The 17867-nt window shown below is 38.7% G+C and overlaps 1 protein-coding gene across 10 annotated transcripts in view; it reads right to left on the bottom strand.

The window, feature by feature from the left end:
- Positions 1 to 17867, bottom strand: part of MGA (MAX dimerization protein MGA) — a 68840-nt gene that overhangs the window by 30618 nt on the left and 20355 nt on the right. For 9 of the 10 annotated variants that reach the window (XM_031593530.2, XM_090141004.1, XM_031593534.2 and 6 more), the window contains exons 6-17: positions 15832 to 15960; positions 14980 to 15078; positions 13541 to 14190; positions 12559 to 12916; positions 11365 to 11588; positions 10260 to 10400; positions 9723 to 9855; positions 7873 to 8393; positions 6150 to 6435; positions 3818 to 4447; positions 2976 to 3296; positions 346 to 2042 (exon numbers count right to left, since the gene is read on the bottom strand). In XM_031593530.2, coding sequence (XP_031449390.2) covers positions 346 to 2042; positions 2976 to 3296; positions 3818 to 4447; positions 6150 to 6435; positions 7873 to 8393; positions 9723 to 9855; positions 10260 to 10400; positions 11365 to 11588; positions 12559 to 12916; positions 13541 to 14190; positions 14980 to 15078; positions 15832 to 15960 — 5189 coding nt within the window. The remainder of the gene's footprint in view (positions 1 to 345; positions 2043 to 2975; positions 3297 to 3817; positions 4448 to 6149; positions 6436 to 7872; positions 8394 to 9722; positions 9856 to 10259; positions 10401 to 11364; positions 11589 to 12558; positions 12917 to 13540; positions 14191 to 14979; positions 15079 to 15831; positions 15961 to 17867) is intronic. The other variant, XM_031593535.2, reaches the window with a different exon arrangement.

Here is a 17867-nt window from a genome sequence, read left to right as displayed (position 1 = left end):
CAACACCAGACTGGTTACTACATTTCAGAATCCTAGGTCCTATTAGGCAGAACCAAATTGCTTGAGTCAATATAGTAGCAACATCACATGCAACAGTTCCACAATAGCTGTTTCAATGTAACTCACACTGAGAAACAGAATCTAAAAGGCCACTTACATGCTACCCATTAAAAAAAAAAATGACAGGAAAGAAGTCAGAAACATTTTCACTAGGAAGCCATATCTAAGATTTCTAAAGAAACTGAAGCCTAGAACATAATTATACTGTTTCTTTCAAATTGAGGGGTTCAGACATGATAGTTGGTCAATTAAAAAAAGTTCCTTCACAAACAGTTAAATACTTACCACTTTTTCAACATCTATTTCCTCTTCACTTGAGAAATCAGAAGCACCATCCAGCATCTCATCAGCAGAATCATCAGTTTTTTCATCTTCATCATCATCATCATCATCATCTTCCTCTTCCATATAATCAGTTGTATCAGTAGTAGGTGTAGAACTCATTTTGTGATGCCTGGGTTCCTGTGCCTTCTGTTCAGGTATCATGAAGTCACTTATATCAGATCTGTCAGCTTTGTTAGCTCCTTCACTTTTGTTTTCTGAAACAGGCGCAATGCTGGATATTTTGCTCCAAGAACTGTTAGCAGGTATTACAGTATCTTCAACTGTTTTGATTTCCTCCTGAGAATCAACAGCACTTTGTTCTTTGTTTTTACTGCTTTCCCAAGTGGCCATGTCGGTTTTGCCTTCCTCAGTACTTATTACCTGCTTACTTATTACCAAAGCATTATATTGCTCTTTTGGAGAACTTATTTCAGACTTGCTTGTTTTTTTCTCTCTTAAGCTTTCTGCTTCTGCAGAGGCTTTGCACTCCTTTTTTTCCACTGTCAGCTGCACAGGACCATCCTGGAACTCTTTTTTGTTCTGAGGCAGTTCAGTTCCTGTCTGTTCCTTTTTGTTCTCCAGCTGCATATCTTGCTCTTGCTGTCTCCATGACTGCCCTGAACTTGCTCTGTTATTCTCTTTCATATGTGCCTGCACTTCACCCTCTTGCTCTTTAACTGGTTTATCTTCCCATTCAGCATGTATTTGTTCTTTTTCATGATTCTTCAACTGTACAGTCTCTTGATCCTTGAGACCCTGTGGATGTGCATCATTCAGAGGAGCAACTAGAGAATGTTCTAATGATTCACAAACTGTTTCAGAGTTAGTTGAAACAGCCCCTACATTTTCAGAACAGACAGAATCCTCTTTCTCATCTGTGACTGCTTCATTTTCCTCATCATTTGGCTTTTCACTGATGTATGAATGGTCAGAAGATATAACATCTGTGGAAACATCGTTCTGAAGAGAGGGGCCATCATCACCAGGACCCTCAAGTACCTTTGAATCTTTCTCAAATGCCTGTAAAGCAGTGGAACTTTCAACAGGTGTGACTGCTCCAGACACTGATTCTTCAACATCATTTGACTGGTTTACTAACACCTCCTTTTCTTCTTGTTTGCCACCTGACACTGCGACCTCAGACTCTGCAACTTCACTCTCCTCTGAGTGCAAATCCTTCTCTGTTTCTGTTTGCTGAGCAGCACCTGAGTCATCTTTCTGGGTTATCTTCTTGGAGTCCTTCTTCATCTGAAGAGATGCAAAATGGTGAAGAATGGAATTTGGTACAGTCTTCTGTCCTGGGAGCTGAAGTAAAGCAAAACTACCAGATTGTAAAGGTAAGACATTAGCATTTGAAGATGGCGGAACACCTGAGTTGCCAGTTATTTTTGATTCAGTGGTGGTTTGATTTGTCACATTAGTAGCAGCAGGAGGTGAGATCTTCAGAGTCAGAGTGCCTGCTTGTGACACATAACTTGTTACTGTAGGAGGAAGAGAAGATGCTTGAGTAGCTGGAGTGGATGTAGAGGATGACTTGGGTCCTGAAGTTTTTACAGTTGAATTTGTGACAGGAGGAGTGGAAGACACAGAGGAAGCAGGAGATATAGCTGGCTCAGGAGGCTTAGCAGGTGTAGGCAACCGAATTCCTACAACAGATCCTGGGAAGAAAAGAAAAAAAATCAGCTTATACTTGCCCGTATGATTTCCTTTTAGCATTTGATCCTGTACCAGAGGCAGCCAGCATTCTCATGGATCACAATGTAACCAGCATCATAACAATTTCTCAGTGAAAAAGTGGATGCTGCATAAAGTAAACTGTTCAATACAGAACACCCCCTTCAAAAAAATAATGAGGTGGTCACTCTGGAATTAACAGACATAACGGTAAGCTCTAGCATCATTTTTTTTTTATTGAAGAAAGCTGTATTTAGCTGAGATTCTTTCCATTTTATTCTTTCCCACTTACAGAAAACAGAGAAATGGGAATTTCTCTTAAGTAAAAGACAAATGTTTAACCTTTTTTTTTCCCCTCTCAGTAAAAACTTCCACAGAGAAAAAATATGACAAAATCGCGTGATTATACCACAATCTTTTCCAACTTAACAAACCCATCAATGCATTTGATTAGATACTCAAAACACCTTTTAAAACAAGAAAAATAAGACCATTGGCAGCAAGTTTCTCCGGTAACAGGCCAAGTCCTCAGACCAGAAAAGAACTTCAGTCCAACAAGACACAGTTAACAGCTTGTTCCCTTTAAAAGGATCTCCAGCAAGTATGATTTCTGAATTAGGAGATCATCAGCTCTTCAAGTGATAATACAGTGGCTACAGCTCCTTTATCACACACATGGACCCTTTTACCTACTATGGAAAAACTCCCAAATGTTGGTAATTTAACTGTTAAATTCACTTTCTGCATCTTAGATGGGCTGAAGTTGCATTACTTCCAGGTAACTAGACTTAACAGTCTTTACTCACATCCTGCTATATTACTTTCAGTACGATAAATAAGTATCACAGATAGTAATATGGTGTGACAAACCTAAGTAACACACCAGTCAGCCAAGAAAGAAACCTTGGACTTTGTACCTGGATTGCGGAACGTCACTGGCTGCTGCACATTAGGCTGGGCACTGGGCTGGGCACCTGGAGCTCGAAAATGTTGCAGTGGGACAAGCTGAATTATCTGTCCATTAGGATGCCTGAACAGGTTCACCCCACCAGGGCTCCTGAGAGGCTGAAGAATCATTCTCTGTTTCTGAGGAAGCTGCACATTGTTTAATGGTCGCAAAGCAGGGGATGTCTGAGGCACCGGAATCAATAACAGGCGCGGTCCTACACGTTTCTCTGTTCCAGGAGATACCTTTGGAGGAGTCTTATTTAGAGCTTGTGCTTGTGGAGTAGCATCTTCTAAAATATTTTCAAAAGTTACATAAAATCAGGTTAAGAAAACATCCTATAAATCAGGGACTATTGTTAAATCTAGCACAGATGTTTTAGAAACAACTGGATCTTTAGATGTGTGTCTAGTTCTCAACCACGACTTAGAAAATCCTCAAGTAACAGTGAAAAGGTAATTCCATACCTACTTCTTCAATTCCCAACAATGGTGAAATCGTAGCAATCACAGCAGTAACTGTGCTACACATTTCTACAAGCCAAGAAGCAACAGGAGATTTCAAGCTCATTTCGTAGCAGATACTGACCAGATAACTACTTTTTTTTTTTTCCCCTTCTCTAGTAGTTTAGGCTAGGTTGGAATAAAACAAGCCACTTAAGAAACTACATTTCTTATTCCATTTTGGAAATAACAGTGAGACAAGTGAGTCAATACTTAAATTGGGTTCTGCAATTGCATACAGTGTCCCAACAATGAACGAGGAAAGAAAAGTGAGCATTTGCAACAATATGCTGAAGGAGACAAGTCTTACCTCTTTTAGGAGCTATTGAAGGAGCTGACTTCACTCCTGATAATATAATCGGAACAGAGCTGACAGAGGAAGCTGGTGTGGTCACCACAGACGTAGCCACTGCAGTTGTTAGTACAACTGTAGAAGGGGATGTTGTGATAACAGGACAAGTAATTGTTGGTGCTGTTACTACAGTAGGGAGTGACAGAGTTGGTACTGGAGCAGCAACCACAGTTGCTTTTGTTACGCTGACGGTGGTGGTAGGAGTGGCAGATGAGGAAGTGGTACAAGTGTTGGCACCAGGTGTTGCAGAAGCACCTGTGACTGTAATTGCAGGAGGAGAGGAGGCAGGTTCATTAGCTCTTGTTTGGCTAGGAGCAGACACAGTAGATGGTGCCACACTGGTACTTTCTACAGTAACAGGAAAAGTGGTGGTGGCTGTAGTGACCCCAGGAGAGATAGTGCAGTGAGCTGGAGACAGAGTTGTGGGAACCACAGGGGTGACAACCATTATCGGTGTAGGATTGATACTGAACTTCTGTGGCCCTGACAGAGGCTGGCATGTGCTCACTGAAGGAATCTTCTGCTGCAGAGCTCCAACTTTGTTCATCACAAATTTTGTGAACACACCACCAGGTGAGGGTCGAGCAGCTGCAAATAAAAACTTGCAGGTCAAAATTTTAATAGACTTCTCTTTGCTGTTCTTCAGGCACAACAATTGTCATTTCATCATGAATTTGGGTCTCCATTCACTTAAAGAACACCCTGTAATTAACCTGAAACCTTCACGGTAGTCCTGAATATGATTTACATATTAGAAATATGCATGTATTCTATTGCATTTCCTCCTGGTCATACAAAAAAATTAGGTCTTGAGGTGTTATGTTCTTTATCACGAAACTATGAATATATAATTTTAATTTCAGTACAAGGAAACGAATGGCTAGGTGCAATAACAGGCTCAAACTACGTTCTAAATCTCAAATTCTTCCCGTAGTAGTTTTTTCCCATCTTTCTCTTTTCACTGCTTCTTGATTTTCTGACTGTATATAAGTGTTAAACAGCCACAGTGAAAGGAGGAAGAGAGTTTTGTCCTGCCTCCTCATTGCAGTGACATTTGTGCAGCTGAGGATGGGACAAATTCGACCAACAGGAAGAAATCACTACTGGGAAGCTTCCCTTCATCCCCTGTTCTCCAAGAATCAGAATACCATATCTGTATCACTCCAGATGCTTACAGAGGAGAAACAGAACCTAGATACACAGTACAACAATGCAAAGATCATTGCGCAAGCCCAACTTAAGCATATATGCAATGATCGCTTCACCCATCAATGAAATGCAGCCACCTTTTTAATAGTGCATAAACACATGACACAAGTGGTTTTATCACAGGAAGAGAAAAACAACACAACTATTTACAATGCAAGGAAAATTTAGGCAGAAGGAAACAGAGCAATTCACCAAAGTTAACATTTTGCCAGGACACAGGTAACATCCTTTTCTCTTGCAAAACTTCTTCAGATATTTAGTGAAGATGGGGGAAATGTATGGCTGGGAACTAGATTTCTTTTCGTTGTTTTTTGCTGTTGTTGCTTAAAATCATGCTAAACATGGTATTTAAAAGCAAATTCATCTCTTGCCATGCTGGGTAAGCACTTCAGTACCAACTTAGATACAAGTACCAAATGCTTTTCCTGATATTCCCTCCATTAAAAAAAAAAAGAAAAAGAAAAAACTGACAAAATAAAGAAAAAAAAACTTCAAGAGTGCTGACTAAGTCCAACCCTGTTTAGCTTGTGAAATCCAATGAGACTGCAGGCCAGCGTAGTTATCGGCTGCACACCTGTTCTTTTGCTAATCCAGACGTCTTGTATTTCATTGCGCTGCTTCATGCAGCTTTGCTGGTCACACGAGTTCCAATTCTAAGTGCAACATCATCAGAAAAACAAACTTTGAGGAACTACAGCTCGGAGCAATCCTTTCGCACTTTAAACCCTCATTTTAATTTCAATGCTTGATGAGAAGCAATCAAAAAATCATAGTAAGAAAACTCTCAAAACAAAAATTGAAGCTCGATGGGTATCTGTATCCCTTCTTCCTTGCTTCTTGAAAATATGCTCTAGTATTGTTAGTAAAATAACTAAAAGTCAAGTCAACACCTCTAGTCTTATTCTGAAGTCAAAATAAAACTTTCTGCTTTAGTGAGGTTATTTATTGCAGAGGCAGCTTAGTTGGCAAGTCAGCCAAAGGCAGCAGGCACTGTTGCAAAGAAATCAACAGCAATGCTGTACACTTTGCTTTTTATTTTACCTTCACGCAATTTAAAATACAGTAATAAGTTCCAACCTACCTATCTGTCTCAGTGGTGGGATAAGAGCTTTCAGAGTCGTCACACTGGGGTTTGAAGTAGTGCTGATGGAAGATGTAGTTTTGGGAGCTGATGTTGTGGGCACCTGGACTGATGGTGTCCCAGAAGCATTGGATGCTACCTTGGAGATCACAGTACTGAGGGTTGAGATATCAAGTACTGTGGGTCGCAGCCTGCCTGTGACATAAGCAGCTAGCCGACTGGCAGGATGTAATGCCCCCATCTGTCCCAAAAGCAGTTTGGCCTGAGGATACCTTTTATCATTAACCTGAAAAAAGTGGAAAAGGGAAATTTTGTGAAAAGAATGCTAATTCACCACCTCTGGAGAGGTGTTTCATTCCACAGGACTTCCAAGCGTCCTTTTCAAAAAACAAAAACAAAGACCCACATTACAATTCAGACTGGGAACTCCTAATTTTCCTACTGCTCAGAGTAACTTCAGGCAACTCTGTTTTATCTTTGTAATACAGATATTAGATGCTACTCAAGACTCTCACACAGAACCACAGAGTCCAAAGGAACATGAGAAATCACTGAAATTAAGTAGAGGGAAGCTAGCACACGTTTTTCCTCTCCTACTTACACTGCAGTCCTGAGTTAAGAGTGGTTTTCCAAATATGAGGACGATTTTTGATAAAATTCTCTACCCTGTCGTCACCTAGCATTACAGAAGAAAGAACACACACATATACATCGGGACAAAACTGTAAGGAGTTTGCAAAAGCTTTGTCAGCTTTCTTTTCTTGTCTATACTGTATCACTAATTGACTAACTTCACATTCAGAGCTGCAGTTGTAACTGAGAGAAGAAACAGACTTTTCTGGATATCAGGCAGTAAGCCTAGTGGTCAACAGGAAATTTCATACTAATTTGGTTGGTAGTACTGCATTTTACTTCCAGGCTGTTTGGTAATAACCTCTAAAAGCCACTTATTTTAACACACCGTAATGAAAAAGGCCTTTACTCTTTAAAACAGGAACCTGCCCCTAAGTTGCTCCTTCTGCGAGCTTCTCCTTGTGAGGGCAATGCATCTACAAAGCATTATGCAAATGAACTCAATTCTTATTTTCTAATTCATATACCTCCAGAGCAAGTGGTGTTACTACAACCACAAAATATCCTTGGAAAAGAAGAGATCCTAGCCCTATAGCTCCTTCCAGCAATTCCTAACAAGTTGGCAGCACGAGACTGCAGAGAAATGACACGCTCTGAATTTTATGAAGTCTCTTCATCACTAACATACACGCAGAAGACAACAAGCTATTAGTCAAGACTAGCAAACTGAATAAAAAGCAATTTAAAGTTTACAGCATCCTTTTAAAGTTTTGTCCCAGTGTACACACCTCCTCTGAAATTATTCTTTCTGTGGCTTCTGACAGCCACTTATTCAGAAGTGTTATCTGCCAAATGCATCTGCAGAGAGTTTTCAAAAGCTCCAAGATCTTGAGAAAGATTCTGCACTTGGGCCACCAAGACCTAAAAGGCCAAAAGACCAATCTAAATCACCAGACTTCAGACTTGGAATCAGATTTCCTGTTAAAAGGGACAAGGTTAGAGAGGCAGAAATGTCACTGGATATGAAGAAATCTTGTCTGGACAGTCAAAAGACTAGGTAGACAAATTAAAAGAGTGTTTGTTCTCCTCTTTAAGGGGTTCTAGGATACTGGATGAATCTAATCTCCACAGTAAAGGCAGAGGGACCCACCTGAATCAAGCCTGAGTGGCTCATATTAGCTTTGCGCTTGTAGACAACCAGCTTTCCTGCAGGAGAAATTCCTGCATAAAAAGGCAAGCCTTTGCCCCCATGCAACTTCTCCCGTAGCTTGTCCAATGTGTAAGCCTGAAAGAACTTTACATTTTCTGCTTTTTTGCATGACGGCACTCCACTATCGGGAGTCTCCAAGTCAGGTGACTCAGGCTTCTCATCACTGTCCTGGTAGGATGGCACTGAAATTTTCACTCTGGACGAGTAAACAGGAGGGTTGTTTGCATCCTGAGCCTTGTGTTCCGAAGCCAATTCAATAATGAGGCTACCCACTTTGAGGCACTGTGGCATGTTACTGTTGATGTGCTGTGATAGGATGGTCAATATCTTATTGCAATCTTCATTCCAGCTGCAGTCAGAGATAATCTCGATAAGTTTGGTTGGTGCACATGGAGTGGTGGGATGAACACAGGAGGCGGAGGAAGAGTCCCCCTCACTATGGGAAGACCACGAACTTTTCTCTGAGAAAGAATTGAAATAGGTTTCTGCAATACTATGGCATTTTAATCACCTGGATATTCAAACAGTTTTATTCTGCCCACCTCCACCCTTGTCTCAGCTGCAGGGCAAGTAAAAAGAACTGTTCAAAACATCACTTCCCCTTGCAGAGCTTCACAAGCAAGCAAAAATGCAAAACTAAGGTAACTGTTTCTCACAGTTAATTCTCTGTAGCCATACCATCTCAGGTTGTATCCCGTTGCATCTCACAAGCTAAACAAAGCTGGACTGTTTCAGTGTGTGGATGTAACATCTCCAAGCAACATCAATATGCAATGGAAAGCATCACTGATTATTCCAGAGATGGCACTTTTCTCTTGGAGTCAGAAAAGGACCAGTGTCCTATAATGCTATTTTTGACAAACAAGACACTAGCAGAACTGTTTTTTGTGGAAGATGTTTAACAGAAGCACGACCTTTTGCTGTCACTGGAGATCCAACGTCACTTTTTGCAAAACTGTAAGGATGTTGAGCCCTGTGTCCTGGTCATTTTAATTTTGACCTACCAATTCATCAGTATTTTCAACTAGTCGTATTATTTTCCATTCCGATCCTTAAACACAGACTGCTGTTGTATACATTAAACAGTGGAAAAAAAAAAAAATCAGCTCAAAAAAGGCAGCCGTATTTCATTAGTGGATGACACAATGCCTTGAGTACGTCTCATTTTAAGGACTGCAACATGATTTGGGCCATTTCAAACAGAAAGAGACAAAGATGCCTAACCTCCCTCTTTATAAGTTACAAACTCAAAGCCATATTCATACATAATGTACTGCAAAAACTCAATTCAACCTTTCAACTTGAACTAAAATAATTCAACATCAAACAGCTCCGTACAAAGTAGAGGCACTTCTTTGACCCATACAGTTCTAAGTGGAGAACACGAGGGTCTAGGATTCACAACACCACTTGTAAACTTATTAATTCTTTAGTAATTAAAAAGTAATGAGAGTAGGGAGGGAACCCTGATTTCCATTCCTTATTATGTATCTAATTACCATACTTAAATACAAGTCTGCTGTAAAATACAATCTTTTACTCTGAATGAGCTACTGTCACACCAATCATTTCAACCTTGGAACGATGGTAAGTACTTGGTAGTTAGCCTGCTGTATCTCCCACATGACACACAACTGATTAAGAAAACAGGAAACTGCAAGCACATCATAAGATTTTTATTGGCAATTGTAGAAACTCCCACAGCAAATGCACTCGTTTCATCAATAGTTCCTTTTTTTTAAGCCAAAAACTATCAACACACTCAATTACACTCAAGATTCAGTTCTTACCTCCGCATTTTTCAGGGTCTTTGTTTATCTCACTGGTTTCTTTCTTACAAGATTCTTTCTTAGAAGACTCTTTTTTAGATAATTCTTTCTTCGAAGATTCCTTCTTTGAAGACGGAAGTCCTTGTTCATACATCTGTGGGAAGAAAAAAAACGTGTACAAAATATTATCCTTGTGTATCCTCTTCCACAATAAAATCACATCACAAAATACACTAGTCCATCATGCTATCATCCATAACCATAGAAAGCATTTTAACTTTGACAGCAGTAAAACATTCATTCTTCTAACAGCAATTTTAAGACTCATGCAATAATGAGTTTTGCAGCCAGGAATTTCCACAAACAAGACAATTCATATCACAGTAACAAGGAACATAGACCATCACTGCATGCTGATTTGGGCTCTGTCGCTACATCACCATCAAATAAAAGCCAAGCCCCCATGTTATGTAGAAGTTCCTGAGGAAAAATTTTCTTCCCATTTCCACTATTTCTCCCTGTTGCAGTATATGTGCTGGACACAGTGTAAATTCTTACCTTTACAAAAGAGCTCTGTGAATCCTTTTGGTCTTTTTGTTGCTTTTTTTCCTCCTTCCCAGGCTCATATGCTCGAACCCTTGCACAAGTCATCATACTTTCAAAATACAAGTAGACAGGATCCTTGTCCTCCTCTCGAATCTACACAAAAAAATACAACCTCTCCATTCTGGATGCGCACTAGATTTATAAGATAGTTTTGCTTTCTAGAAGAATTTAATATTAATGCTATAGTAGAAAATATCAAAAGAAAGCTTTAGTATTTAAAGTTGAATCTTTCTTCTTGCCCCACCTATGGAGGTGTTCAAAGCTAGGTTGGATGGGGCCCTGGACAATCTGATCTAGCTGGTAGCAACCCATTAATGGCAGAGGGGCTGGAACTAAATGATCTACCAATCTCCCTTCCAATCCAAGCCACTCTGTAATATCACAGCTCAGTCTACAGATCGCTCCCAAATTAGACAGAGGAAGAAAAACAGGAAAAAAACCTACCTGTTTAAATTCTCTTCTCAAGAGAGAAAGAAGTCCTGAAGCGTCATTCATCATTTAATTATCTGATATATATTAAGCAGCACCTCTAACATATTTTCTTCTTTAAACCTAACTAGACTCAACCTCACTACTATTCTTCCTTTATGACTGCTACTGCTTGTGTTAGATAGAGGTGAGGGAAGAGGAGAGGCAAAGACAGACTCCCACAACACTGGCAGTGAAGCCACAAACAAGAACACAAAAGCTTCTACAACCACAGTGATCCTCTCTGTCACTATTCAGACTTTTTTCACAAGTAAGTTATTAACAAGGCTACATCCTTCAGATAGTAACTTCTCCAAACACTACAGGACAAGTAATCATTTTACCCATCAACAGCATATATTACTGCGTTATTTAAGAGGTCATCAGCAAACCATTACCACCTTTCTCACTGCTACAGTAAATTCTCAACAGAAGACTAACATAGTTAAAGAGACACATGTATGTGTCAATTCATCCTAGTTTATCAACATGCCTATCGTCCCATTTTATCCAAAATACACAGCAGTTTTTGGCAGTGTTTGCTCTAATTTTCAGCTTAAAAAAAGAATTAACATATCCCATATCTTACCACGGGGTTGGGTTTAGGAGTATATACTCTGCCTGTTTTCGCTCCACTGGAAGATCTGTGTTTACTAGAAAGGACGACTTCTGGGTTAGGCAGGACTGTAGATTTAATTGGCTCAATAACAGATGGTGTTGGAATGTAAATAGGCTCTGGATCTATTTCACCTTCTACTTTTACCCACAATGGACAATTCCTAAGAGGCTTTTCTGGCTCTGAATCACAGATAGCTGGAAAAAAAAAAAAAAAAAAACAGTAATAAATTTTAAAAGCCCAGTAATTTATACAAGTGAAAACTACTGTAGCATGGCAGTAATAGAAATTTTAGTTTGAGTCTAAAGTCTAGCCATATACCAGTAACAAATTCATACGGAATTAAGAAGATAATACTGGTATCTTTTCTTGTCTCAGATTCTAGTGAGAAGCCACCAGGGATTTGTCCACAAATGCAGGAAATGAAAATGAGAAAGCTTCTATGCTAATCACCGTTTCCTAGCTGTGCTAAGATAGCAGATTAAAAAGCCACTACAAAGCTGGGGATCTTAAAAGACAGCAAACACAAATTTCAAACATCTAAAAAACATACTTTATAACACAGCTACACATAAAAACTTATTTACTCCAGTGGAACACCAGATAGCATCATTTTTTACCGTTGATAAAATTACTACTAGAACAAAGCTGTAAGTTCATAGCCAATTTCTGTCATATTTCTGAACATAGCTTAGGACACGTCTAAAACTACTCTACACTATTTCCACCAAAGTCAATGAAATATAGTTATATACAGGAACTGAAAATAAAGCTCCAGATACTTGCTTGGTAAGAGGGAAAGAAAGAGTAGTAGACAGTAAAGATTACCAACAGCTATAGCAGTAATTATTTCATATACTTAGTCTCTGAAGATATTTAGAGGGTTCAGAGAGAGTTAAAATTACCAAAAAGAAACTAGTTATTTGAGCAAGATAAACGACTGAATAATGCAAAAAAGCCTGTGATAGGTAAGAGTTACTAAAAGGGAGAAGGTGTAACTGACTGGCAGGTAATCACACCAAGATAAGTGTTGCAGAGGTCTCTCAGAGCTCATTCCCATTTCTGGATTTAGTAATGGGATCCCTACTAGAACCTAAAAAAATTTCCTGGCAAGACAACTGATTTCAGAGAAGTTGAAGAAATTGCTTTTTACCCAGCAATACTCACTGTATTCCACCTTTTTTCTTTTCTTCTTCTCTTTATGCTTCATCTCATCTTCTTCTCCCACACCCTCTTCTTCCACATCTTCATCCTCTTGCTGTTCTTCTTGTGATCCATACAACACAAGATTTCCACGCACAGCCTTTTTCAGTATTTTCTTATGTTTTGATCCACCCTTCACCACCAGTACTTTTCTCTTCAGGCAAGTACACCCAAACATACAGTCTGGCCTGCGGCAATGGGTAGGCTGACGTTTTTCCAGTGCTAGACTGGCACATATACAACCCAGTCGACAGAAATCATTATTGCAAGGAGGTGCTCGTCGCCGTATTATTTTATGGATAGGTTTGTTTTTGAGAGAAGCCTGGAAAAGTTTTAGATAGTAAGTAAACACTTAAAATTTTAGCAAAGTGAAATCAAGCAAATGTGAAATTGCTATTCCAAGTTCATTCAGAATTATAACTCCCTCCTACTACATGGTCTGGTTATCTACAAAAATTTGTCACATGTATGGAAAAAATACAATAGAGGAGAGTTTACATTTTAATATTCTGAGACACAATTTGAGACAGCTGAACAGCCTCTTTAAGAAGTGGGCTGCGAAGAAAGCAGAAGTTTATCATCTGACATGAAAGCAACATCACGGTTTTTGTTTTGTTCCTGGGTTTTTTTTTCAGTTAGCCCTACTGAAAAAAAAGAAGTGTCCAAGACTAAGGAAATGTATCAATTAGAACTTTTAAGGGAAATTGAGATAATTCATAATTAATGATTCCTATCAACACGTTATTAATACAATTAGTATTTCCACATGCTGTTAAGACAGCAGTTCTGAACTTCCAATATAAAGGCTACAACACAAAGGAAGAACATGTTTTGTGATGCTCATTAGCAGCTTCAGTCTTATTTTCTGCATCTAAAGGCAGCTTCAGTAAGTATAGATAATTGAAGAAGCAACAGTACTGAAAGAAAGAAAAATATTGCTATCTACCTGAGCTGTAAGCAGGGTAGCCAGGGAGATATCTGCTCGTTCTTCTGTAATGTAGGTTCGTGGTTTGCCATCCCAGAGAGCACAGTCTTCCAAGTCCATTAGCTTTACTTGAGATTTAGACAAACCTGGTGGACGAGCTGCTTGTTGCTGTTGTGGTGTGTGGCGCAAACTTATTTGTTTTGGTAGTATGCTTTCATCCAGATTTGGCATCAGGAAACCATCTGCTTGGTTGGTCAAACAGCTACTTGAGAGAGACTTAGCAGCCTTTTCCACTGATGCTGAACAGTTCTGTTTCTGCTTGGCAGGAAAAGGTGAAGGCAGTATAGGCTTGTAGGATGATCTTCCTCTATTGTTTGAAGATGTCTGTCTGTTTTGAGTCCTTGCCTTCCTAGAGGTAGATGACAGAGAAGCAGGCTTGAACGTGTAAGATGTGGATGGAATTACAGTGGATTGCTTCTTCAAAACACTGTCTAGTGTTCGCACATAGCTAGTGCTCTTGGTGGGAAGCTGATACACCACAGGGGAAGTGGGCGTGCTAGAAGAGAATCCCATACTTGTTTCCATCAGCTTTCCTTCATTTTCCAGGTATTCATCCAGCTTGTCACTACAGAATGCTGAGCGATTCTTCAAGGAACCTTCTGAACTGCCACCTAAATAAATGAAGAGCATTTTAACTGGCCCCTGGGAAAGCACACTGACAGGCTTTATCTTATATATATATATATTTAAATCTTACTGCAATTAAGCAGTACATAGTACTTTTGAGGAAAGTATATTCATTCACAAAAAGAGGAAGTCTTCAACAGTGAGTGTTTCTGTGCAGCTTCCTTTTGTTTGTCCTAAACATGTATCCTACCATGTACCTGGCAGCAGCAGAATAAATCTGTAATAACCCAACACAATGCAGTATTCAAGTGCAGAGAGTACAACAGAAATATTTTACCTAATTTCCAAAAAAGACTTGGCAAACTGCTAAATACTCATTTCTTTCTGAGGCAGGGCACAGTAGCTGAATATGTAGAAGTACTCACCTAACTGGAGTTAAAAATACATCCAATATAAAAGAAAATCACTTCAAAGTCTCTAGAGCAACAGAATTCTGGACTTACTATACTGCTCCCCAGCTTAAACCAAAACTGATGAACAAAAACAGAACTATTACAACTTTGATTTTCACTGAAATCTTATGTGTAAAACAGAATATATTTTGTTGTTGATTCTGTTCATCCTATCATTTTCAGGTGTTTTTTTTTTTTCCCCTCGTAAGTGCTCATTCTTGGCTGCTCATGGAAGTAGTAGCAATATTCAAGAGAGTCTCAAAACAAATCATTAAAATACACACTATAACTGAATTGCAACATATCTCCAAGGTTAAGACAAAGATCTTACAAATATCTGCACTCATCTCTTTTGTTTTAATCTCGTTCTGTTTTTTCTACCTTCATTTCTAGAAGCACCATGAAGTTTCCCTCGCCAGCCTTTGATCTTTCTGAAATCATTTGTCTTTCCTGTTCTGGAAACAAAAGGAAATCCAGTATCTGGAAAAGAAGAAAGCTAGCCTCAGTTTATAAATCAAAATTGATTGTTACAAATGTCCTAGTGAACTGTTTATTTCTTTTCAGAGATACATGTGACAGTTCTGTCATTCAATCCATCATCTCCAAGTGCTAAAGTGTAATGTAGATAAACTAACAGGGTCCTTTGTAGCTGTTTTATATATTGCTAGGCTAGGCTAGAAGTAATTGCCCTTGAGACAGAGCTGGACTAGGATGTTCTGAATTGGATCTGCCTCTTTTGTGGTGTAGACAGGTCTGAGACACAAGGTCTGCCTCCTTACCAGTTCCAGAAACAGTACAGGGAGAAAACAGCAGTCAGAATACCAAAGCAAAACAGAGACACTGGAATTAACCATCCTGTGCTTTGTTTAGCAAACATGTTCACTGTTAAAAACCAGTATTTGCCAGTAGTAGAATCAGTCACATTTTAATGAAAAATGCTTTTGTTTGGATACCAAAAAAATTAATACAAGAAATAATAATTTACAAGCACATTTCATTGACAGTTTTGTAAAAATAATAATAATAATAATAATACAATAAAATAGAAAACGAAATGCTCTTTGAAGTATTTTGATTATGGACTTTTCTGTTTTCACTGCTTTCAGAAAGTTTAATATTACTGTCCTAATGAAAAAGAACACTACCTCTGAACAGCATCAAGTCCCAAATCCCTCTGATCACTGACAATACAACGTAATACTTTCAGTCTCAGCAGAGTCATGTTCTACTCACCTGGAGAATTGGGGTTTGTTCCTGGATAGCTCCACAAAGAATAATTTGAGTAGGAGAGAGGAAGTTGCACACCCAAGTATTTCAAGTCAATGCTCATTGTTGGGTCCACAGAATTTAACTTCAATCCCACTGCAGGAAGCAATTATCAGTATCAATGCAGCAAGATGTTAAGAAGAAAAAAAAGTAATGACGTTTATTAAAAAAGTAAAGTTTCACATTAGATACAGACTTTTCTAGCATTCATCCATGTCTTAAGGGTTCTGAAAAAAACATTAATAATTGTTACTTACAATGGATCTTCAACGGCTATGAATTAAAGAGTATTTTAGGGAGATGAAAATAGAAGGAAAGTAGAATGACTTGATACTTTTTTTTGACTGCTACTGAAGTTTCTGCAGAATTTTAGAAATCAGAATGTCAGTGTTCTATTCATTTCCACAATAAAGCTGTATTCAGTATTCAGCTCTCTCAGGAGCTCTCCATGAGCTTTTTCCACCCCCTTGCCCCCTCACTGTCCTTACAGATAAGCTTGAAATTAGCTAGCCAGCCATCTTGTTGCTTTGCAATAAATCAACCCTTCTGCCTTTTTTATATATATATATATATATATATATATATATATATTTTTTTTTAAGCAGGGAGAACATTGTGTGTGATTCTATAATTCTATGGCTAAAATGAAACAAAACAGCTTTGCTGAATGTCACTGGCTTGGACACTTTACTGCTTGTTAACATCTTCCTTACCTTCCCCAAATGCTTAGTTGGAAAGGCTCACCTTAGCCACAAAAAGCGTCTTTATGAATTAGCAAATAAGGATACAGAAATAATGAGGAAAGCAAAAGCTAACAGAACTACTATTCAGCGAGTGAGAGAATATACAGCTATCCAACTCAGCTCAGTCTGGAGTAGAGGAGTAGAGAATAGTTACTTCTTTGGGTTTTGGTTGTTTTTTTGTTTTGTTTTGTTTTTTTTTTTGCAAGAGAAACCTACAAATGCTGCTGCTGTTGCCAAAGTCTGAAAATTAGTATTAGGTATGCAATACTTGAAATAAAAATGTATTATTTGACAATGCTCAGGATAGATGAAGTGGTATCTGCACATACAGCAAAAACCTTTTGTTGGTAGTAGACATTTATCTTTACAAGTAGCAAGCACAGTCACTTGATAACTGGCAGCCTAAAAACAACAGATGCAAAACAAATCTCAGATGTGGCTCTTAAAAGAACACCTTTACCAAAGACAATCTAATGAGATACAATTCCCAAATCTACGTGGCAAAGATGAGTACAACAAGTTAGGAAATGTAGCAGTTTGTATAAAAACACGTCAACTGCCAAATGTCAGGACGGCATCTATTTATTTTCAAAGTGATTTTAAAGGAAAGAGCACGCAGTTTATTCTTCATGACACTCTATTTGAATTATTCTGTCACTTTCAGAACACAGCCTGAAGAGAACAAATATGTCTGTATGGACATCACTAAACATGACAGGTAAACTATCACTTCTATCAATTTCTCATCATCTCCAGCGCACTGCTAAGTTCAGTTGCTGCAGTCAAATAGTAGCAAATTAAGAACTCCCTCCATAACAATTTTCTCTGAATCATGATGCCAAACAGTGCTTTGATTTTCAGGAACGTGACAAGGGATTAAATTAGTTCAGGTAGAAGAGGCTCTCCATAGCACAGCAGCACTCTAGGAGGAGCTTTCTTCCTAACATGCTGAAGCTGAATTCCCATCTTTCAGAAGCATCTTCTTCTTGCAGTCACAATGCCTGTAAGATCTTCAAAATCACCTCTTTAAATGCATTTTGCAATCAATCCTTTATCTGAATACTAGTCTCCACAGAAAGTACTGATGGCTTTCTAGCCAACGAGAAGTACTTTTCTATATCTGATGACTAACCACATTAACTTCATAATGCAAGCTGCGCTAGATATTCATTTTCTTAACTTCACAACTCAACAGCATTTGTAGGCTTCAGGTATCTATCAATATCAAGCGATACTTACGCTTCTCAACTACATTACACA

Source organism: Phasianus colchicus, chromosome 5 (assembly GCF_987193195.1).
Source record: "Phasianus colchicus chromosome 5, bPhaCol1.hap1.1, whole genome shotgun sequence".
NCBI classification, from domain to species: Eukaryota; Metazoa; Chordata; class Aves; order Galliformes; family Phasianidae; genus Phasianus; species Phasianus colchicus.
Note: the sequence above shows the minus strand (reverse complement) of the source record. Positions and strands in the feature narration are given on the sequence as shown.